Source organism: Centroberyx gerrardi, chromosome 16, assembly GCF_048128805.1.
Source record: "Centroberyx gerrardi isolate f3 chromosome 16, fCenGer3.hap1.cur.20231027, whole genome shotgun sequence".
Taxonomy (NCBI): domain Eukaryota; kingdom Metazoa; phylum Chordata; class Actinopteri; order Beryciformes; family Berycidae; genus Centroberyx; species Centroberyx gerrardi.
Window position 1 is genome coordinate 21,643,119 of NC_136012.1, and position 24,237 is coordinate 21,667,355.

A 24,237-nucleotide genomic window follows, 5' to 3' on the forward strand; every position below is an offset into this window, starting at 1 on the left:
AGGCTCATCGTCACCGGAGTCTCTCCATCAGCTCGTAACCAAGCAACGGAGGAGGAGGAAGAGGAGGTTAAATTTCTTGCTTTTATGGTTCTGAACTATAATGGAGTTAAACAGAGAAACAGTGACGGTAATGCTGTTTGGTTCACCACACTTGTTTGACTTGTGTAGAGAAGTTTTTTTTATTTTTTTGACCGGATTAGAGTGAAGAATAGGTGTAGCAGGCAGCTGAGTGGAGGAAGAAACTAAGAGCTCTCACTCTGCCGCTATTTCTGGGTACAATAAACGCCCAGAGTCTGCTCTCCATGCATTGTCCTCTCATGTGTTGTTGTCATTTCGAGGCTTTCCACTTTTTTGTTTTGCCTATGATGAAAATAAATAGGATTTTTGGATCCCGCTTGCCAATCATTCTGTTTTTTTAATGGGGTGAAATAGAAATTATTTATGATAAAGTTATTAGGCTACATATTTTAACCTGTTACTATATACTTTTCTTTTTAAAATATTTTCCTAACAACTATGGTGGATGTTGTGTTTCGTCATGTGACAAAATCCACAACATACTGGAATGCTAATGAGCTGAGTATAGCTAGTGATTTTGTTTTTCATTGCAACTTCAAAGTCAAAATCCACCCCAACAAATAAAGAAATGCATAATAAAGGAACCCGTGACAGCAAAAAATAGTCAATATTAGCACTGGAAGTAGTTAAAGGCAATCATTTTACACCCCTATTCATTTTCAGTTAGACTGAAATGGGGGGATCCGGAATCACTTATTTGGGCTGAAAAATTGTGGGAGTGTTGCAGATTTCTTCCGTCAGAAAACATCTCAGGTCAATTTGGACCAGATTACACGCAAACTGAGAATATTGTCAGCACCAAGAGTTTAAAAACGCGTTTTTCTGATGAGTACTTTGATGAGGAAAACAACTTTGTTTCAGGTCTGCACCAGATTAGTCTCTATGGTAACGCCATCTCCTCTAGGCCGGAGAAGAGCGCATGCCTGAGGGCTAACTGCCACTTTTGTAGACCGGAAGGTAGGTCAGTTTCTGTTTTTTTTTTTTTTTTTAGTGCGGAGTGATTCATCTCTGTAATAGACAATCTTCGTCTGGACATATTGCGCTCATGCATGGTGTAGCATCCGATTCCGTGACGATGGACGGTGTATCGTTGGGGTGAGTCGGCTGAGCACTAGGGATTATTCTGTAAAGCTGTGATTCATACTGCTACCACTACATCTGTTGGATAATATTTTACCCACATGACTTACTGGCCATAAATCCAAGGCAACCAGTCAAAGCGCTTTCTCCTAGCACGCCAACTGAAGCTAGCGTTGTTTACTAGCCCGGGTAGCCTTGTTGGCTACCTAGCTGATGTAGTTAGTTGCTAACCAAACTCCAAGCTAACATGTAGCCACCATGCAGCAGTGAAAAAGTTGTTGTTTATCATCAACGGATTGAGTGTAGCCCAATTTGTAAAGCCTCCAAAATGTATTTGTATTCAGCGAACAATGACAGCTGTCAGGCAGTTATCATTAGGTGATGCTAGCAGTAAAGTTGGATGGTTAGCAATGCTAAGAGCTAGCCAGCTGACTAACTTGACGCACAGCAAACTCAAAACAAAGACTAGAACAGAAACGCCACTTTTATGAATTATCGGTAACGTTATTGGATCATGAACAGAAGGCTGCAGCAACACAATAGACTTTGCCTTACTTGTCGTAAATCAAATGACTGTCATGAAGCTAAACAGCAGATAGATAGACTAGTAGTGGAGGCTGACAGTGTTAATCCTTTTAAGTTAACTATTGAAATATATTGGCTACCAGCCTAATAGCTACGATGGTGAACTGGTAAACTATTTTCCTTACTTATTTGAACTAAAAGCTTTAGTTGGGAAAGGAGGATGTTAGCTGTCTAAAAACAAGAGCTGTCCCTGTTCACAGCATTCCTCTTCACACCCATTAAATCACTCCCATCGGGATGCAGATAGCCCTTTGCAGTACCTTTTTATATATTAATTATGTATGTTGGTGGACTTTTTGAGTCTTGTTGAACACGATTAAAGCCCTTTCTCCCCCCCTCACCACCACCTAGCCCAGGATGGTAAAAGACAACATTTCTGACTTTAGGACACACTAGGTAGGGAAGCAAACTTTCTCTGAACTGGGAGAATCACGAATATAGAGTGATGAACTTGCATATCATGGATCTTTATTTGTGGAGCCCTGTGCTTCTGAATTGACATTACAAACATCCCCATGGCTTGTAATTGCTGTATTGCTGCAATTGTCCCTTTACAATCTCAGTTGTGGGTCCCATTTATTGTTTCCTTCCAGCCACCTATTAAAAAGTAATCGCAGAGGGAATGAAAGATGACATTTGGTTAAAGCTTTAATGTAGAACTCATTTTGTGGTAATAGTTTGGGAAACCTCTTCTCCTGGGTGAGGATTTAAAATGGTTTTGAATAACCAGCGGGTCTGTTTCTTGTGGCTCATTCCTCCATATGAAAACAAAAGCCTACTTATCAGGGGAAGGTTTTTTTTTTTCCTGTTTCATTTCATTTCATTTCTGAAAAAGGTTTAAGAACCCTTGGCTTAAGAGTATGATTAAAAACAAATATGGGTCAAGGCCTCATGTCATACAATTATGGTGGATACAACAGGGATCCTCATTCAAATCAGCGTGCTTGAATGGTCATTTGGTGCAGTTATGATGTCATGGAAATAACCAGATTAATGCACGAGCCTCAGAAGTGATGGGTTAGCATAGGAAAAGCAATATTTCATTGAACAGTCAAATTGCAGATGTGTTCGTTTTGTACACCGTCTTCTCCACACTCAGGTTTGTCCCCTTTCTGCTTTTTTTTTTTTTTTTACAAAACTTTTAATTCTTCTAAGCTTTTTCATGTCCATCCCTTGTGTAATATTAGTTGATGCATAGATGTCAATGTGAATCTTGTCCACCATTCAACTCCACCTATGTTTAATATCAAGTGACGTAGAGCTCTATAAACTATTTTTACCTGACGAAAATCCACATTGGATTAAGATGTTGTTTATAAAAGGTGTTTGAAGTCCTTACTGTGCTGTTCCTGGTGTGCGGGCTCTACAGCAGCATCCAGATACCTATGACACCAACCAAATCAGATTACCATGATGAACCAGGAAGTAGGCTACCCTTTTTAATTGTACGGTCACCGCTGTCCCCAATAATGCAGACACTGCCTCTCGTGTCTTACCAGTCGGGTGGCCACAACGGGCTCGCCGCGGCCAAACAGTACCGGCGAGTCGGAGGAGGACACCGTGGACGGAGGGATGCACACCTTCAACCAGACACACATGAGGAAGGCTTTCCAGCTGATGAACGACCTGAGGAGGTGTGTATATGTGTGTGTGTGTGTGTATGCTTGCATCACTGACATAAGAAGAAGATGCACCTTTCACTTCGTCACATATTCATCACTACTTCCATGTTCTCGTGGCCGCTCTGCTGTGGCCGGTCCCCTACATTGGTGGCGTTTTTGGGTGTGTGAGTGAAGAACCTGTAGTCAGAAATAATGTATTAACACAAGAGTCAACCCCGGCTCAGCTGGCTCGGCCCAAGATGGCAGTGCAGCAGTGAATTACTCCGGCCTGTTTCGAACCATTCAATTATTCAAAGGAAAAATCCACCCACAAACACTTTAACACTGTTAAAAGCAGCTATTGGGTCCATTTTGTTCTTTGGGGGTATTTTTCTTATTCCGGCGGATAAACATTGTCTCATTCTGGCCAGACATCGATGACGCGATGTCTCGTCGAGACGTTTCCAGCACAGCTACAATGGAGTTTGAAAAGAAATTCAGTTACTGTATCTAAAACATCAGCGGTGAACATCAGATTTTGGTGTCGGTCCCTTAGAATCAAAGAGCGAGGGTTTTTTTTACTAGAGCCGGCATTTTTGTTCTGACGTTCAACGATCATACAGGGAGAAATCCATCGTAGAAGAGGCAGAGAGACCAATTTCTCCACATTAAACCAGAATGCAATACAGCTGTTTTGAGTAAGGGGTGTGACCCACGTTTTCTTGACTGGAAAAAGTCTCACTTTCTTGCTTTTGCTGTACTATCACTATTGTTATTACTCTCTCCACCTGCGTGTATAACCCACAGCTGAATGAAAAAAGTTCACACCTGTTCTCTGCAGGTTGTTGAAAGGCATTCTGGATAATGAAGGAAAACACTAACTGAAATAGAAGTAGATGAGGCAGGTTGAGGGAAAGTGGGTATACCAAAAAAAACAAATTACAACACTTCATCACAGAATAACTGCTGGAATGCACTGAACATCACAGATCGATGATCCATAATCGAGTATCCAAGGGTGAATTTTGCCTTTTAATTGTCCCAGTGAATCATAAACCCCCAACTGGATCAACTCTACATATTCTAGATTAATTTAAAAGTACAACTGTGGCGATTAACTCACTAATTGGCACATTTGCTGCTGGCAGCCTTCCCTGCTCTGTCAGAACTTGGCTTCAGTGACGTTCCCTTTTCTTGGCTCCTTATGTGCATGTTTGGTTTTAAATTGCTTATCGTTGTTACGTTGTTTATTACAGGCACTTGAATAAATACAGTTTTAATCTCTGTCTCTGCTTCTCCCTCTGCTGTCCCTCCTCATCCTTCAGTAAAAAGATGCTGTGTGACGTCCAGCTGGTGGCGGGGAGCGTTGAAGTGCCGGCGCACCGGGTGGTCCTGGCCTCCTGCAGCCCCTACTTCTGTGCCATGTTCACAGGTACACACACACACACACACACACACAGAGACACAGACACTGTTGTTTGCTGGCGTAGTCTATGGCTTGTGTGTGTGTGTGTGTGTATGGGCATGACGCATGTATATTTCTGCTTATGGTGTGTGTGCAGGTGATATGAGCGAGAGCAAAGCCCAGCAGGTGGAGATCAGAGAGGTGGATGGGCGAACGCTGAGGAAACTGGTCGACTACATCTACACAGCCGAGATAGAAGTGACAGAGGACAACGTCCAGGTGAGAGGGAGTGTGTGTTGGACAGCATCTACAAGGAGGGGTGTGTGTGTGTGTGTGTGTGGGGGGGGGGTGTCCTGGTGAAACAGTGGTCGAAGGCGCATACCATGTAAACGTGACGTCCTGGGTTTGAATCTGGCCCAGGACCTTTGTTGCATGGTATCCCGCTCTCTTTCCCGATCGTTAAAAATTAGAGAGGAGGGAGAAGGAGTTCCTGTTTTTACTTTGTTTTTCATTTTTCGTGTCACTGTGGTGGCTTTTATCATTTTTTAACACAAGTGTTGCTTTAAAAACACTAGTGTTATATACATGAAGATGATTATTTTTTATTATTATTAGTAGAAATATATCACCAACCGCTCCCCATACCTCCTGCAGGGCTGTCTGTGTGTTAGTTCGGCCGTAGCCCTTTCTCTTTCTGCAGCACTTCCTCTCCTCTGCCTCTCTGCTGGAAGGCTGAGTGGAGTTTTGAGGAAGTAAACAGCTCCTGTGTCTGCCTGGGGACCGGAGCTGCAAAACACCGCCTCGCTTCATTTGTGTCGCACTTTCTCGCCGTCGTACTGTTTGGATAATTGAATCAAAACAGGACTGCTGCTCCCAGCCAAAAAGGATTTGGGCCCCCAGCACTCGTCCTGTGGTTACAGAACTTCCTTGTTGTTGTGGAGGAAACTTTAACTGTCTTGACCTTGTTTTGTGCACAGACCTTGGTCTCTGCTCGCTGGTTTAATCTCAGCCAGAACAAAGTCAGCTTACTAACATTACAGGCTGGAATTAATATATTAACAACCAACCCCACCAAAATTCATAAGTGGGAAACAATCAGAAGTGGAAACAGTGGATATAAAAAGTATTCAACCTGTTTTTGCACATTTTCTTGCGCTACAACCTTAGTTCAAAACACATTTATGGGCAAAGTAATTTTCTATCAAAGTGGAGTAGAAATTTATGTGAAAGAGTAAAATTAAAATAACAAAAATCTAAATCATTGTATCTCTGGCAAAAACATTTTATAACATCATATTTATTCTTAACCTTTAATTAAGACATTTTGAATACAGCATTACTTTTCACTGTTCTGTTTTTTGTACCGCTTGTATTTATTCATCATAATAGTTTGTTCTTCTTGAGAGAACAAATGTTAGTAATCCATTTCTTTTCCATACTTCCCACTTTTAGAGTCTGTTTGGCAGGTTGAAAGCAGCAGCAGCACACGTTTACATAACCCTACAATTATTTATAGTCTACTTACTTGTTTTTGTTGTTTCATTAGCCTATTTTATTTTTTTCTAGTATTTTTATTGCATATTCTTTCATTTCATTTTCCCTGCTGAATCATTTTACTTCCGCTGCTGCAACAACAAACAAATTTCCCCACAATGATCAATAGTTTCATCTTCTCTTATCTTAAATCGGCTGCTCTGTATCTGTCCCTGTTGCATGTGATCGGCTATTTGTTACAAACCGTCGTCTCTTTTATGTCAGCACTCTAATAACTGAAAAAATCCTGGGTTGATGGAGAGAGTTGATAACCACCTTCGTGAAACCAGTTAGCCAGGATTCTTTGGTTTGGTTTTGCGAAGCCAGCGATCGCAAAGATCCCCCGACTGTTGAACTTGCTTTGTGAGAAAGTGCCAGGACGAACCTGCCTGAGGAGCAAATGTTTCCTACAGCGGACGTGAAAACTGGCCATGGGTGTGAGCCGTGCTTTGCGGTTACTGTACAGGATCGGGGCCTTGTTGACTTCAACGGCATTAACTCTTGGTAGCTGGACGGCTCTGGCCCGGGGCGGGAGCCTGACGAAATGCAGTGGGATGGAGCTGCAGGCGGGAGACTTCCTCTGATTATTAGCACAGGAAGTGTGCATGGAGAGAGACAGGAAATCCTCCCACTGTTAGCAACGTGCCTGCCTGATTGGCTCGTTGTGTGTGTGTTTTGAGTAATGGCCCATATTCGGTGAAAGACCGCTCCATTTCTTTGAATTGTGTGTGTGCAAGCACTGTGTAAAATACGTGCACTGTGTGTTGTTTTAATAGTGTTTTTAGTGTACAGTATGTGCGCTCTTTGTGCTGCCCTCAACCCTTTATATGTGTGGGTGTGTGTGTGTGTGTGTGTGTGTGTGTGTGTGTGTTGGTGTGCCACAGCTGCTGAAAGCAGAGTCCCAGTCGGCCTAACGCTCTCTGTTAGAAGACATAAGGCTCCAGGGCAGCTGAACATAGAGGACAGAGACCGTAACAGTGCACACTCACAGGACGAGCGAGTGTGTGTGTGTGTGTGTGTGACAGACAGAGAGAGAGAGACAGAGAGAGAGAGACGGAGAGAGAGAGAGGCACACACAGATACTCTCCTGTCTGTCTCGCTGACCTAGTTAAGCTGCTGTGTACAGATGTAGCAAATGGCACCATTGTCTGTTAGCAACACACTTTCTCACTTTCAGTCAGTACAATGACTGACTGACTACTGACTGCCTAGCTGGCTGACAGACTTACTGACTGATTGACTGACTATGATGGACAAACTGACTGGCAGAATGGCTTTTGGCTAGCTTGTTGGCTGGACTGAATGATTGCCTGACTGCTACTTAGCTGTCTGGCTGTGTAATTGCTTGGCAGGTCGGTTGTTTGGCTGATTAATCGGCTGACTGCAGTGTTTCTCCTATATGCTTTCAACGGCGGCGCAGCTAAATGATGAACGCCACCGCTAAAATTTCACATTGTACATAATAATCACGACGAATGCAAACCACGCGCATTTTCTCTGCTTCAACCAGCTGACTGGAGCTAGCGGTGAGCGAATGGGAATTGGTGTCATTGCTGCAGCCTCTCCTCTCTGTCCTCTCCTCTCTGTCCTCTCCTCTGCTCCCTGTGTCGGTGTTGGACCGAGGGCAGGGCTCAGCTCCTCCACACACACACACACACACACACACACACACACACACACACACACACACACACACACACACACACGGAGCGGACAGTAGCAGAGAGGCCGCGGTGGAGACAGTGAACCAGGTGAAGTGAAAGATAACGTTTTACTCGAGTTGACAACAACTACGTTCGTTACTGTAAGTGCAGTAAAACCTTCGTGAGTGAAAAGCCAGTAAGAGTACTTTATCAAACCACCTGTTCAACAAGCATAAACATGTAGAAAAGCGATATTTTCAACTGCTTTGCCCGCAGTCTCCCATCCACCGCTGGTATGTTTTACACAACCACAGCGCGCTGAATAGCGAATTGTTATGAACAAGCTAAAACAAAGCTGTCTGTATGTAGCCTAACTGTTTAGCTTAGTTTGCCACATATCTTAAAATTTGGCAAATTCTTGTAAACGTAGCTACAGGCTGAGACAAACCAGCCGTACCTGCAGGCAGTGAAGCACATCAGCAGCAGAGGGAGGACGACAGAGGACAGGAGGAAAGACTGATGTCTGTGTTCTTCTTTCTTTCTAAACTTCACTCAGTATTTTCATGTCAGAAATATTATTTATTTTATTGACATGTTATTTTTGTTTCCAGTGAGATATTATTGAGTTTATATAGTGACTTTGCTGTTATAAACATTACTTTAAGTAGGATTACTTCAGGACATAGTACTTACTTCATCAGTGAGCATATTTGTTTCACTTTTCTTCTTGCTAATGTCTGAGTGTACTGTGAAACACAACAACCTGTGTTGTTTTTTTTATAAATATTGTAAGGTCCAAAATGATGTGAAAATGCAAATAACATCAAATTTTCTTCCCAAACCCCCCACCTGTGTTGAGGCATTTCATTCTTTGACATTTATTACAACTATATCTGGGCCTCCAGAGTCCTGGTGTCAAAAGCTCCTGTAAATTATCACACACATGGCTCGATGAACATGAATAAACCGGCAACAATTCTAAAGTACTTTTAAGTTATTTCACTGCTGGTGTGTGCAAATACGGGTCCTGGCAACGTGGGCTCTGCGCGCGCACAACAGCACCGCTGCTGAAAAAAATCCTCGGGGAAACACTGGACTGGTTAACTGACTGACTGGTTAACTGACCAACTAGCTGACAGACCGACTGGCAGAATTGTTGAGGTGATGAGACTTTCACAAGGAGAATGGTCCTCTAACCCTGGCCACAGAGTGCAAAATTATCACCAGACACCAAATGCTCCTATTCTATATTCCAAAGCTGTTTGGCTGGTGGAAAAATGGAAGTAGCATATGTCTGGATATGGATTGATTAGCTGAGTTATTTTACCAGTAAAATCCGTTTGGAGTTCAAATTGTCTGTGTGTGTGTGTGTGTGTGTGTGTGTCGTCTTTGCAGGTTCTCCTGCCAGCAGCCAGTCTCCTCCAGCTCATGGACGTTCGTCAGGTTTGTTGTGAGTTCCTGCAGTCGCAGCTTCACCCCTCCAACTGTCTGGGCATCAGGGCCTTCGCCGACCTGCATACCTGCACACAGCTCCTCAACCAGGCCCACGCATACGCCGGTGAGCAGCAGGTCCTAGGTCATTCTTGGCTCTCTCTGTGTGTGTGTGTGTGTGTGTGTAGCATCAATCTTTCATGCAAGATTCCTTCAGTTCCCTCAGAATTTGTGTTTGCCATCCCTGGAAAATACTGAAAAATGCAAAAACAAATGCTACATGTCCAGAAAGCTTTTAAAACTTTATGAAAACGTGTGTGTGGGGAAAAAAAAACATTGGTCAAATTGGCTGTTCTGCGCAAACATGTAACATTTGAACAAAGACCCTGACAGATATTATGCCTGGTATAGTCATGGAATTTATTAGCCAAAAATGTGGTGTGTGTTTGTGTGTGTGTAACCCTGTGTATTTGTGTTTCCCAGAGCAGCATTTCTGTGAGGTGGTGCAGGGAGAGGAGTTCCTGGGCCTTTCTCTGCAGCAGGTGTGCAGCCTCATCTCCAGTGACAAACTCACCGTGTCCACCGAGGAGAAGGTAAGACACCACATTATACACACACACACACACTCATCAAACAAATATCAACAGCAGGGACCAAACTTACCAGCCACAGAAAAAATATACCAGCGTGTGGTTGATTTCCTTCCACTTCCCAAGTCCTCATCACACTGAGGCACTGTCTGGTTCCATGACTTTGGCAGCAAGCTTATTCCAGAGGGTGACACATCTGTCTGCTGCGTTAGCCAGTCAACAGGAAGAGGCCGAGGGAGCATCTGTGTGTCAAACTGCTGTCAGAGCAGCATCTGTCAAGGTGACTGCTGGCTCAGTCAGACAGAGCCGGGGAGCCTGACGGTGGGACTGGCACATGACACCCTCCATCTATGTGTCAAATGGGCTGCACCTCGATGGACGTTCATTCGTTTCAAGTGGGAAAAAAATCAGTTACCGCTACATCATTCTGTTGCAGATGCAGTGCGATGCAAGCGCGTCAGGTCCTGGATTGATTTTACTTAGGCGGAAATTCAGCTGAAATTTGATTTGCCCCATTTTTTGCGAGCTCCCTGATGTTTTCATGATAACAAAATTCATATGTGAATCAGTTATAGACAGTGGAAATTTATGTGTTAATCAATAAGCACGTCTGATCAGTTTCGTCTCTGTGTTGTAGCCATAAAATAGCACATAGAACTCTGCACATAGTTTGCATTAGAAATAGTTGGTTGGAGAAGCTTTTTGGCTTGTGGTCAGAAGGAGGCTAGTTTGACTTCCTGGACCAGGTGGGAGACTGTGAGGCGTCGGTGTGTAACGCTGATTGAGCTGCTCCACAGACCAATAGGAAAAGAGTTGGAGTTGAGTGTGTGTAACTGACTGAATGTGAAGCAGAGGATTACTGAAAGTGAGCATTGTGTTCAGCAAAACCTTCCTTGCATAAATAAAGGTGGAAAACAACGGTGTGCCACCTCCAGTGTGCTGGCGTCCTGCTGGGACCAGTCTGGGAGAAATCCATATTGGTATTTCAATATGAAAGAACACAATATCTACAGCACAAAAGATGCAGCTCACACAATCAGTGAGTTATTCAATTCACACAATTGGTGAATTAAATAGTGAGGCTGTTAGGTGCCTAGAAATACTGTGTGAGTTGAGGACATGGGCCATCAGATGCAATGAAAGCCAGGATAATACTGTATTTTTTTACTGTCACAGCAGATAATTGTATTCTTGCAGTCTACCATTGTACTAAGGCTACTGACATTGACAAATCAAAATATTTGAGTAGAAGTAGGGCAAGGAACAGGACATGGTATTCAGAAGTCTGAGCCTGTTTTAACACTTTGTTCTCCCTGTGTGTCTTTTTTTGTCTCTCTCCCTCTTTGTCTCTTTCTCTGAGTCTCTCTCCCCTTTCCGTTTCTCCCCCCGCTGCTGTCTGTTTGATTCTCCTCTCTGTCTGTCTGCCAGGTGTTTGAGGCAATGATATCGTGGATCAAACATGATAAGGCGGCTCGTCTGGAGTACATGCCCAAACTGATGGAGCACGTCAGACTGCCGCTGCTGTCCAGGGATTACCTGGTGCAGGTAAGGAACGTCTCTCTTCTGCTCTGCTTTCTCTTCTCTCGTCATCTCTTCTTTGCTTTTCTATTCTATTTTTCTGCTCTGGTGTATTCTGTTCTGCTCTTCTCTACACTGAACCCCTCTTCTTTCACATTTTATATGCAGATCTGTGTGATGGAGTTGATTTCTTACTAAAAAAAAAAGTGTTCTTAGAAACCAACATTTTTCAGACCTCTGAAACTAAATATTTATTATTTAAGACCTGTTAAAGTCTTGAATTGAGCTAACTCAATTTAAGCGACACCCTGCTGCCGCTGTAAATTATTAGAATACGAATGACTGGATCTATATGTAGTGACAGCGTTTCTCACAGATTGGCAGTTTACTTTGGCAGCAGGGTGGGAGCTGCATCGTTGTTTAATTTGCATCTTGTATATTTTTTGCAGACACGTAAGTCTCTCACTCTGCTATAAACTATTAGGCTCGCAGCAGTTGACTTGATACTCCCATCTGATTATCACTACTTTGGTAGTAGTAGTAAATTGTATGTGATGCCCTCTCAACATATTGTGAAGGCTATGACCATGCGGTGTGTTATGCACAGTGAATTGTGGTTGGTGTAGTAAACTCTGTCGACACACTTTACATGCTTGACCAAATTTTGGTCTCTTTAAATGTACATTGACGGGAAATACCAGGGTCGAACGCCAGCTTAATGCATCACAACACCTGAAACTAATCTAAAACAAAATTTAGTGTGGCAGCTGATAATTTACCTGGGTGGGCCGCCCAACTATTAATTTTGTACAGGAAACACTGCAGTGATCTGTGTATTGTATCGTTTATTGTATGTTTGGCACTGTAGGTGAAGTCCTGTTGTCTTTGCACCATGTGTGCTTGTATCTGCCTACTGTATGTTACGACGAATAGTTGTCAATATGTCACCTTCACCAGAGTTACCGATTGTTGTGATTGTGATTCTGAAATCTGGTTGCTGGTTCAGATTGTGGAGGAAGAGGCTTTGATAAAGAACAACAACACCTGTAAGGATTTTCTAATAGAAGCCATGAAGTACCACCTACTGCCGGCCGACCAGCGCCACCTCATCAAGACAGACAGGACCCGACCACGCACTCCTATCAGCATCCCCAAGGTACACACACACACACACACACACACACACTCACTCACACACACACACCATCATCCTCATCACAGAGAGGACGTGGACACACACTGTCACAAGAAGCATATCCAAGCTACACACACATACGCACACTCCAGTTCTTCCTCAAAGCAGACAGTATCAAGATATGCGGACCTGTCAGCCTATTCAAGATTTACACACAGCACTTCCACCTCAAAAAGACAGAATCAGGTCACACACTCACACACAGTCACACACACTGCTATATGCACATGTGCATGAACACACAGCTATGCATAACTTTTTATTTTCTCTCTTGTGAGTTCACTTCCTTCAAGTCACTAACCTTGACTGTGTGTGTGTGTGTGTGTGTGTGTGTGTGTGTGTGTGTGTGTGTGTGTGTGTGTGTGTGTGTGTGTGTGTGTGTGTGTGTTTAGGTGATGATTGTGGTGGGGGGCCAGGCTCCTAAGGCGATCCGCAGTGTGGAGTGTTACGACTTCCAGGAAGACCGCTGGTACCAAGTAGCCGACCTGCCTTCCAGACGCTGCCGGGCAGGTCAGTGTGTGTGTGTGTGTGTGTAGTATGTATGTAGTTAGGTAGGTCCAGTGTCCAGGTGTTACCAGATGTTACCAAGTAGCCATGATAATGTAGTAACTTGTCAAAATGTAATAAATTGTCCTTTTAAATGGGTCAAAAACAAATTGCTATAAAAATATCCTCAAACTGGTCTTCTAATACTGTTTTTTCCTGATAATTTAATGTTTTTGCAGTTTGAAAATTGTCAAATTTAAAGATTTTGAATATCGGCTGTCAGCAGCTTAAATCCAAAAATATCAGTATCAGCAACGGCCCATCGGTCGAACCTAATTTCCAACCCATTTACAGACATTGTAACTCATTTTGACACGTTATCACATTATCCGGATGTTACTACACTATCAGATGCTTCAAGCCTGTCGTCCTGTGTGTCTCCCCAGGTGTGGTGTCCATGGCGGGCCGGGTGTTTGCCGTGGGGGGGTTCAACAGCTCGCTGCGGGAGCGAACGGTGGACATGTACGATGGAGTGAGGGACCAGTGGAGCGCCGCGTCCAGCATGCAGGAGAGACGCAGCACACTGGGAGCTGCTGTGCTGGCCGACTTACTGTACGCTGTGGGGGGCTTCAACGGAAGCATAGGTACACACACACACACACACACACACACCATAGGGCTGCACAAGTACAGCTAAAATGCTTATCATCCTAATAATTTTTAAGCAATAGCGTAAAAGAGGGAGTGCTCCTGCGACGACACAGCACAACCATGAGCATGTTACTACTTTTTTTACAACATTTACAACATTTTTACAGTAGTATCAAACATTAAACAAAGATACAAAATGTGGGATTTTCATTTAATAATTTTTTCTTTGGTCCATCACCAATAAAACCTTCCTCTGCTCATTGCTGCTGTTTTTTAACTGTTCCTTCTTTGAACCAAAGTTACTCCAAGAATGATTTTGTAGTGATATTAACTTAAAAAGTGAACCTAAAAAGTTAGTTTTTGATATATTCTCATTACAAAATGACTAGAAATAGGCACAATAGTGAACAGCCAAGTTCTGACTAAAGCTTGCACTATTTGTTTATTTGAAGAATCATTTTTATTGCTGGTATGGTGTAGCTGAGAGAGACTAAAATCTTCAAATCCACTCAAGAAATGTCTTGAAATACAATAAAATGGAAGTGGAAAATGTGTAAGGCCCCTGTTCTGGTGCGGGGCGTCTTTGTTTTTTTCCCACAACCAGGAGAGGATTAACTGAGCTCCACCTTGCCTTACATTCATACAGTTACACAGATTCACACCTGGAAGCCTCCCAGTACAGCCACAGCCTCCTGCTGGTGCCCACTGAGCAGGGGTGATTAGGGGTTAAGTGGCTTGGTTGCTTGAGGGAGGGGAAAGTGTTACTCACTCACTTTCCCTGCCCAGTTTTCCTAGCTGGCTGTTTGCTGTCTCACTCAGTCTGACCGGAGGGTGAACGGTCTATAATTGCGTGCAGCAGGACAGTGTGGAGGTGGTAACCGCCTGCTGCACCGGTACAGCAAACACAAAGAGACACGGGAGCCGTTTGCCTCTCCTTTCCTTCAGTGCTCCTGCCAACTGGACACACACTGTTAGTTCACACACACACACACACAGAACGATGCAGAAACACACACTCAGTCTTTGTCACACCCTTTGTTTGATGTTCTTCTTTACCTTTCTGTTAGCGCTGCAACTAACGATTATTTTCATTGTTGATTAATCTTTTGATTATTTTCTCGATTAATCGATTAGTCGTTTGGTCTATAAAATGTCAGAAAATGGTAAAAATGTCAATCAGTGTTTCCCAAAGCCCAAGATGACGTCCTCAAATCTCTTGTTTTGTCCACAACCCAAAGATATTCAGTTTACTGTTGTAGAGGAGTAAAGAAACCAGAAAATATTCACATTTAAGAAGCTGGAATCAGAGAATTTTGACTTATTTTTCTTAAAAAATTACTCAAACCAATTAATCGATTATCAAAATAGTTGGCGATTAATTTAATAGTTGACAACTAAACGATTAATCGTTGCAGCTCTACTTTCTGTTCTTATTTTCTTTTACCTTTCTCTCCCATTTTATCTGTTTTCCTCTGAATCTCTCTCTCTATATCTCTGTCTGCCTCTATCTCTCTTTCTCCCTCTGTCTCTGTCTCCCTCTCTCTCTCTCTCTCTCTCTCTCCCAGGTCTATCTACAGTTGAAGCCTACAGTTATAAGACCAATGAGTGGATGTATGTAGCCTCCATGAACACCCGACGCAGCAGTGTGGGAGTCGGGGTTGTCGACGGTAAGACAGAAGTATGTGTGTGTGTGTGTGTGTGTGTGTGTGTGTGTTTGTGTGTGTGAGACCTGGGTTACACTGTGTATGCAAGTAATGCTTTTGCTGTGACTACCATTTAAATAATCAGTCAGTTTAAAGTAGATTAAATGTCAATCAATTTAAAGTAGATTAAATTTAGATCAATTAAAGTAGATTAAATTGACTTTAAAAGAGTCTAAACTTTGTGGCACTCGTATTGACATTTTATAACGTGTGTGTGTGCGTGTGTGTGTGTTGCAGGTAAGCTGTATGCAGTGGGAGGTTATGACGGCGCGTCCCGTCAGTGTCTCAGCACAGTGGAAGAATACGACCCGGTCAGCGACCAGTGGTGCTACGTAGCCGACATGAGCACACGGCGCAGTGGGGCAGGTACGAACACACACACACACACACACACACACACTCTCACATACACTTACACACTGTACACACATACACACCGTGCAGCAGAAAAATACAATCTTGTTTGTAGCTAGTGGTTTTACATAAATTATATGAGCATAAGGTACTACCCTGATTTACTGGATGTACCCTTGTAAATGCTGTTTTTTACATGATGACGTGATTGAGCCAACGATTTCCTATGCAGCAACAGCACCGCCTTGTGGACTTTCACTGCACTGGCACTGTACTTGTGTCTGTGTGTCAGTGTGTATGTGCATGTAGTCCCATGTCTACTTTACACAGACAGTGAACTAAGGCTGAACGATTTTGAAAAAATATCTAATTGCGATTATTTTGACTGATATTGCAATTGCGATATGATTTGCGATATTAGAGGGAATGATAATTTTTACATTGTTATTCTCATTTTCATTGAAAAACGTATTAAAATGATTATGGTGTGATTTTTGCGGGGATCTGTACCAAACAAAGATGTTTTCTTAAGTCTGTAGAATATGATGTGTAGGCCAGGACATCTCTGCAGCACGACAATATTTAATTTAAAACGGTATTTTGACACACATTTCGCCTTTAACAAATACTGCGCCTCCTGCGATTTGAAAATTGCAGTAGGCCATATTGCGATTTCGATAAAATTTTGATTAATTGTTCAGCCCTACAGTGAACAGAAGCAAACTTATTGTCCCACAGTGGAAATATTGTTTGTCAAGTGTGATGTAAAACAGCACATACAGACACTAGAAACACCACAGCAGTACAGTAGTGTTTTCAGTTCTATTTCAATCCCACCGAGAAAGATTGGATTCAATACCAAATTTCATAAATGTCCCGTACTTTAACAAAATGTGTTCTGCAAGCTGAAACTCCATTCTTCTGCATCACCTCCAGATGGAGTATATGTGTGGATTGGAATAGTTAAAAGAAGTAGAAGGAGTATTGGACAGTCTGGTTCCTCACAGCAGACTGCTGCAGTCAGCGCAAAACTCAACCGAGTCAAACTGCGGAAAACATGGAAATGTCTTTAAAAAATCCACTTTTCAGCTATGCTCTTTGTCCTGGACTACACACTTTCTGGTCTCTGAAGTGCTCGAGTCTCAATTGGAACCTGACCCAATTCTGATCATATTGGGAGTGTCTGAAATGTCAGGGACACTGCGGAGAGCCCAACAAAGCTTTCTGTCCTATGGTCTTATCACAGCAAAAAAACTAATTCTAATGTTTTGGTAGAAGAAAGAGGCCCCAACTATCAAACTCTGGCTTAGCAAACTAACAGACACCTTGCACTTAGAAAAGATAAGGTTTTTATTGAAAGACAAACTAATGGAATTCGATAAGATTTGGAACCCTTTTACTCGCTTTCTTGATAAGTTAGATGAGTGATAGTTCATGCATTTAGTTGGATACTACCCTGAGCAGCTGTGGGGTGGGGTGGGGTGGGAATTCTATACTTTTTGTCCTGTTTTGAATGTATGCCTATTCCTTTAATATATCTTGATCATATCTTCTTTCTGTCCAATGTGATTAATGTTAATATTTGTAAAAACTGAGCTTTCCTATAACACACGTACATTTTTTGTATGTGAATGCCCTTGAATAAAAACACTTTTGACCAAAAAATCCACTATTTCTTGAACTGAATTCCAGTCCGCCTAAACTGGTCCCAGGAGCAAAATATGGAACTATTTTGCTTACAGAGCCGACAAAGACAGGCACCCAACAGATATCAAAACCACTGATTTTGCCATAATATTATAGTTTAAGATATTAAACTCAGTCAAAATGATGATATCGTGACAACACAACAGTACAGTTATCAGCGCTCACACTTGTGCCTCAGTGTTTGTGTCTTCCTGCCCCTCTCTGTCGGTCCAGGTGTGGGTGTGTTGGCTGGTCAGCTGTACGCAGCAGGAGGTCATGACGGCCCTCTGGTGAGGAAGAGTGTGGAGGTGTACGACCCGCAGACCAACACCTGGAGGCTGGTGTGTGACATGAACATGTGCCGACGCAACGCAGGTCAGAAAACGCCCGAAAACAGACACTCAGCACCCACTTTACCAGGCACACCTTCCATTTTACACTAACAGCTCCTTCCTCCAGACGGTGAGGTTTTGAAAAGCTTGGGAATTGCACCAATCTGGAATATTATGAGGAAAATAACATAAAACTAGTTGTTGACAGACCTGACCTTGTTGACAGATATATTGCCCAGCGGCTTTCAGTATATATCACATTGAACACTGACCTGAATTATCAAAACCAGTCATAAAACTCATAAAAAGGTCTAGATAGTATGGAGTTTCATGTGGAGAATGTATAGGAACCCTGTGATGGTGTGTACAGTATGTGTGTACAGTAACTCTCCCCTCCAGGTGTCTGTGCCATCAACGGGCTGCTGTACGTGATTGGAGGAGACGACGGCTCCTGTAACCTCTCCTCTGTGGAGTTTTACAACCCGGCCACAGACAAGTGGAGCCTCATTCCCACCAACATGAGCAACGGACGCAGCTACGCCGGTAAGACTCGCACCGACCCGCTGAGCCTCTGGTGACACTTCTGCACCGCACAGAGAATTATATCTGAAAGTGTCTCAGTCCTGAAGGCTTTGCTCTGTTACTTTTTCCTGGGTTCCCACACTCAAGTAATGGAGTAAAGTAATTTAAAATAGTGTCTTCCAATAGTATCTTCCCATATATGTCCTGTCATATTGGTACAGTTCCAGTTTGCATTTTGTCTTTATTGTATGTTTTGAATTGTATGGTTTTCTTTTTGTAGCTCTTATTGTGGCTCATGAAAATTTCCAATAAAAATAGCAATCATAAAAAAATAAAATGGTATCTTCCATGCCTGGAGAAGTTATGAAAAATGATAAAGGGAGAAAAGTTTTGTGTTAGTATTTGTGAAGTTCTTTTCTTTTTTTTTCTTGACTGCTGTCAAATGTGGCTCCAAAACAGTCTAGACTTTTGGAGGAAAATATTGTTGGTTAAATTGTTGTTAAAATAATAGTATAATCCTTGATTATATTCCTATTGCTTGAAGTTAGTGTAGTTGATGGTTACTTTTTAATTCAGTCTCATTCAAATTTGGTCGTGGAAATTTGAAAAGGGTCATGGAGATATGGAAAAGTTTGGAATTTCGCCAGTGAAAAGGTGTGGGAACTCTCTTTACCTGTCTGTTTATATATCTGTCTGTATCCATCTGTCACTCTGTCTATCTAACTATCTCTCTCTCTCTCACTCCATCCTACAGGAGTGGCAGTGATTGACAAGCCGTTATGACTAAAGGCCCCCCACAGTGCCGGCTCTACTGCGGCGGCCAGACTCACCGAGGCACACACTGACGTCTGAACAGCCAAACGGACACGTAACGTCTGAAACAAACACTGGCCAAACGGACAGAGCGCTCTCAATCCTCCGCTGACGCAGTCGAGGACGGAGCTTGAGGGGTTTCTGGCACGAACCCGCCGTCGATTTAGCTGCTATCTCCAAGCCATTTCCATTTAGAACCCGGCGAAATCCTGACTAGCAAGGACAATTTTGCACTAGCCCCGGGCTGAGACGGGGCGGCGGGCTTGTAAAATCTCTTTTCTCAGATAGAATGTTTTCAGATGCCAACGGACGCGACGAGCAGCTGTATCAGCTGACATAAAAGTCCACCGGGATACAGACGCGGGGAAGACTTCCGGTCAGTTGGAGGGGACTGACCTGCGCTGGCCAAACGGAGCAGAACACTTCCAAATGCTGATGGCGCTGTTCACCTCTCCTCTCTGATGAAGACGCGTTATCAAACCCGAGGCAGCTGAACTGAACGCTTTGAAACGCCAGCCGACAGAAAGATCCACTGTATCACCCGACTGAACCGCTTTAAACAGCTGCCAGCCTCGCCGCTTGTCCATTTAAGCAGACCGGTTGCTAGCTGCGCCGCTAATAGTCGGGAAATGCTGCAACGCTAGCATGTGATTGGCTACCGGCAGCAGCGTCATCTCTTGCCGACAGGGTTTCCCCGCCAACGAATGAGGAAACCACGGTGCGCCGTGGAAACCAAATTGCCAAATTGACAGACTTGCCACGGTTCACGGAGCTTCCGGGCTAGTTGCTCAACTTGATTTCGGTGCGGATGCAACATTATTTGACGCATAATGATTAACTTTGAGAACTCGACCAAGTCGTCGACCGATTCAAACGCCGTTTCAGCCGTCAGCCCGGTGAAACCCGGCTCTTCGGAGAGCTGTGGCGTGACAGAAGCACTACGAGGTTAGCGATATGCCGCGGCTGCCGGAGAGCGCTGGTTCTCAACCCGGGGGCCCGGACGCAGGGGGTCGCAAGATGATTCTGGCGGTTACAAGATTATTTAAAAGAATGTAGAAAAAATCTATAATATGCAAATTTACTATCATATTTAATATTTTTTAGATAAATGTTGTTTTTTGTGAAATGGTGAACATTTGCGGCTTCTAGGCTTCTCTTAATAAATGATCAAGTACAATAGAGTAAAAAGGTAAATCAAAGACGAACCATCGAAGCCCCAGTTCACCGCTCTCTGGGTATCCTCATGTTTTTTTTTTACTGCTTGCAAAGCCCCTCAGAGGTTGAGAACCGCCGCCGTGGCGTCGGTCGACGGGGGATTTGATGATTCTGCTGTGGACACACTACTGATGCACTGTACACACGTCATGCACTGACTGATGCGAACCGGCAGGCTGGCCGTCTGCCACCCTGACCATCTGACTGACCGATTGGCCCGGTGGCCGTCTGCCCGTCTCTCCGACCGGCCGACCGGCTTTCTGTCTGCCAGACGGACTGGATCACTGACCTGCTGTCAGTCAGACGGTTACTTAACGGTCTGTCTCCATTACTAATCTGACTCGACTCGCTCACTAGGCCGATAGTCTCAGCAGAATCTGTAAAAATGTGCCAGTTGTAATGATCAGAATCATAACGTGGGCCAATAAGCTGGTGAGGTAGACCTCGCCTGTGATACTAACTCTGAATGACAGCGATGAAGTAGCGTTGTGTTTTTTTTTTTTTAAATCTCTGAATAACAAACTGATCCGTTCATTGTCCAAGCGAGTGTCTCGATGCACTGTAGAAACTCAACTGTAAAATAACATGGAAGGTGCAGGGATAGGACTTTTTTTTTTCAGTGTTTTGGGTCACAACTTCGCTTCAAATCAAATGGAAGTTCTCATTTCCTGCTTTTTTGTTTGGGACTTGTGCTCACATCCCTTTAAGGTGGATGTTTTAGACGTAGCTGTTTAGCTGACTGACTGTTGGTGCCATAGCTTTGGATCTATGAAGAAAAGATTTATAGATGCTTTTTTATGAAAGCCGCGCTGAGCCAACCTCGCCTCTCGTCTGCCCGCGACCTTGCAAACTTATGCAGTAAATTGTCATTTTGAAGCCTTCTGACAAAGAATCGTACGCTAGGTTTTAAGTTTTCAGATGGATAGTGTTTTCCAAATCGGATTTCTTTTGAATAGTGTGGATTTGCGTGTTGCAAACCAGTTGGTATTATGAGTTCTTGAATGGAAAGGTGCGTAGGAGATCTCCTGGTTTGTGAAGGTTGGGGTTGTGTACATTCATAGTTAAAGGCAGAGCTTGTGTTCTTTTTAGATGATTATACACTATTCACGCCTCAAATGATTTGGATTAACTGTAGAAATTAGTGCATTAGTGTAAACATTTTCAAAACGGACTAAACAGACTCGTGGTTCTTTGTCTGAAGTTGTCAAATTATGCATTTAGCACTTTGGGATGTTTTGTATGAAGTTATCTTCCTGTCTCAGCACCAAAAGGCTGCTGTCTCCTGACGGGACAGGATGACAGGAACAGGGATTTTCCTTTTAAGGACGCTGACGGCACAACAGACTCCGATTTATTTTTGACTCAGAACTGAGCAGCACATCCTCCGTCAGGGTTTAAGGTCGCAGAGTTGAACTCGTCTTCTGCTCAGTGTGATCCAGATTCACAGTGGCTTCTCTGTACAGATGTAACAAGGTGGTCGGCCGGACAGGAACATGAACAGTCGGCCCTAACGTCTTCCCTCAAGTCTGCAGTTAACAAGGAGGAAGCGTTCAGTAATTGGTGCTCCTTCAGATCGGCCCTTGAATGTACAGAGTTGTAGCGGCTCTTCACCTTCCGGGATCTGTGTGATCCGTGTGTGAAGACAGAGTGAGACGCAGAGTGAGACGCAGAGTGAGACGCAGAGTGAGACGCAGAGTGAGACGCAGAGTGAGACGCAGAGTGAGACACAGCAGAGCAGACGAGGGAATATGAGCTCAAAGATGCTTTAGAGACACAAAGTCCAAGTCTAGGAACGTTTTACATGTTAAAAGCTTTTAATTTGAAGGGCCAAGACATTATAATAGCTACATATATCTGCTCACGCCTTCATCATAAGAACTTTCTAAATGTAAAACAATAGCAGATAAGGCTAATTGTAATGTATTTATTTAATTGTAATGAGGCTTAACATATTTCTAATAATATTTTAGTGCACCATTGGTTGTCTCTTTATTTGAAATCTCAAGGTTTTCCTGTGTTTACTTAACTAAATGTTGACAGCCACTGGCAGTGTTAAAATAACAGTATCATTTAGCCACATTTCAAAACTACTACTTCTACTTCTACTACTACTACTACTACTACTACTACTACTACTACTACTACTACTAAACTACGAGTTGCTGCAAACCTAATAACACATTTTTTAACTCAACTTCATTTCAAACTCAATTTTCAAGTCCATCTATGAATCTAAAACAAGTTTATCAAATTTTAGTAACATGCAAAAATAATTGTACAACAATGAAGCCAATAATAGCTCATTTAACCAGAATCCACACTGGTCTTAGCTAAAGAAATGTATAACTATAAGCAGAATTATGTTTCTAGTCATGTAAAAATATTTAACACTACATGTAGTTTTTTTACAGTGAAATTTTAGGACAGCTGACAGGTTACTGGGTTGTAGAGAGAAAATACAAGTAGTTGAAAAATATAAATTATGGAAGGAAAACATTTTGCAGCATGTTCTGTGGAAATAAATATGTATATAAAACAAAAAACAAATAGTTCTTTATTTACCTCAAGGTAACTCAAGCACCTGGTTAACAAAATGATAAGACTCCCTGTGTATTAGAAATATTGAATTATTAACTTCAGGTGATGATCAATACTAATAGCATTACTGTAGTGCGTTACTAAGCAACACTAATCCTGATATCAGTTACCCATCATCGTATCAGTGTATCATATTTCAGCCGGATCGATCTGATCTTTCAAAGCCTTTTCATACCAATGACAATTTGATGCATTTCATGCAATAAATTAGAACCGCAATAAAAAATACTAATTTGCAACCAACTTGATTTTTTTTTTCTCCTTGAATTGAGTGGAAGTCCAGTTCTCTTCTCTGCGTTTGCATCATGGTAACATGTTTGCGCCACACATGATCTCTGTCCTGGTGTGTTGAACTCTGTTGACCCCGGCTGAGTTTGAACTCTGACCTCTGCCGTTCTCCTGATGCGAGGATGTTGACGAAGTTGCTGCTTATTTCTGAGTCGAACCAGTTGATGAACTTGCACAATCTGTTCTGTGGGGAAACTAGCGATTTGTACGTCGCCGCCGTCAGACGTCAACCTCCTATCTCCTGAAGTCAGTTTCTCAAGAATGCAGAAAAACCTTTTTTTTTTTTGTCCTATTGCTGCCCGTTATTTCTGTTCAGTGGTTTTTGAATGGGTCTCTTTGCCTCCAGGCTCATGGACCGAACATGACTGAAGCACATAAATAATCCTGTGACCTTTTCATTTCACATAGAAAACACAGATATTGGAGTTACTGGGTTTTCACACGACAGCCGTGATTTTCATTTGCCAATTCTCGCAAAAACAATGTTTGAATACTTAATGTCGAACACTTAATTGGTCATATCTTGCAAGTAGTTAGAACTTCTTCTAATGTATTTCAAGCCTCTCTCAAGTCACATGAAGCACATTTCAAGTCGAAATCTATTTTTACCTGGGTCCCACTCAGAGTAATGCTGAAGTATGCAAGACGATAGTAGGCAACTTGTATAGAAATGTTGTGTGATATAATCTTGTATATTGAATATTATTCTCAGTAAGGTCAGTGAGATGTTTTCTAAAGGTTTCCCTCTATTGTAGATATTAAATTATAGAGAAAAAAAAGAATGTTTTTAATGATTCAGTGATGTTTTGGGTCTTTATTCTATTGTCTTCAGTTATTTGAGTTCAGTGTCGAGTCATTTTACAGCAGCAGTGACCCAGAGAGTAGAGAAGTCGGCTTGTGGTCACCGGTAAGTTACTATAAAAATGTATA

General features: G+C 42.8%; 1 protein-coding gene across 1 annotated transcript; it reads left to right on the top strand.

The window, feature by feature from the left end:
- The first annotated feature begins 1,115 nt into the window (after positions 1 to 1,115).
- klhl3 (kelch-like family member 3) lies at positions 1,116 to 19,664 on the top strand. Its single transcript, XM_071915122.2, has 15 exons — positions 1,116 to 1,173; positions 3,219 to 3,377; positions 4,670 to 4,776; positions 4,907 to 5,028; positions 9,321 to 9,483; positions 9,840 to 9,949; positions 11,375 to 11,491; positions 12,471 to 12,620; positions 13,052 to 13,169; positions 13,592 to 13,789; positions 15,362 to 15,463; positions 15,737 to 15,865; positions 17,774 to 17,914; positions 18,271 to 18,414; positions 19,148 to 19,664. Exons 1-15 carry the CDS (start codon positions 1,124 to 1,126, stop codon positions 19,174 to 19,176), a joined length of 1,839 nt encoding a protein of 612 aa, XP_071771223.1. The 5' UTR covers positions 1,116 to 1,123; the 3' UTR covers positions 19,177 to 19,664.
- The last annotated feature ends 4,573 nt before the right edge of the window (positions 19,665 to 24,237 follow it).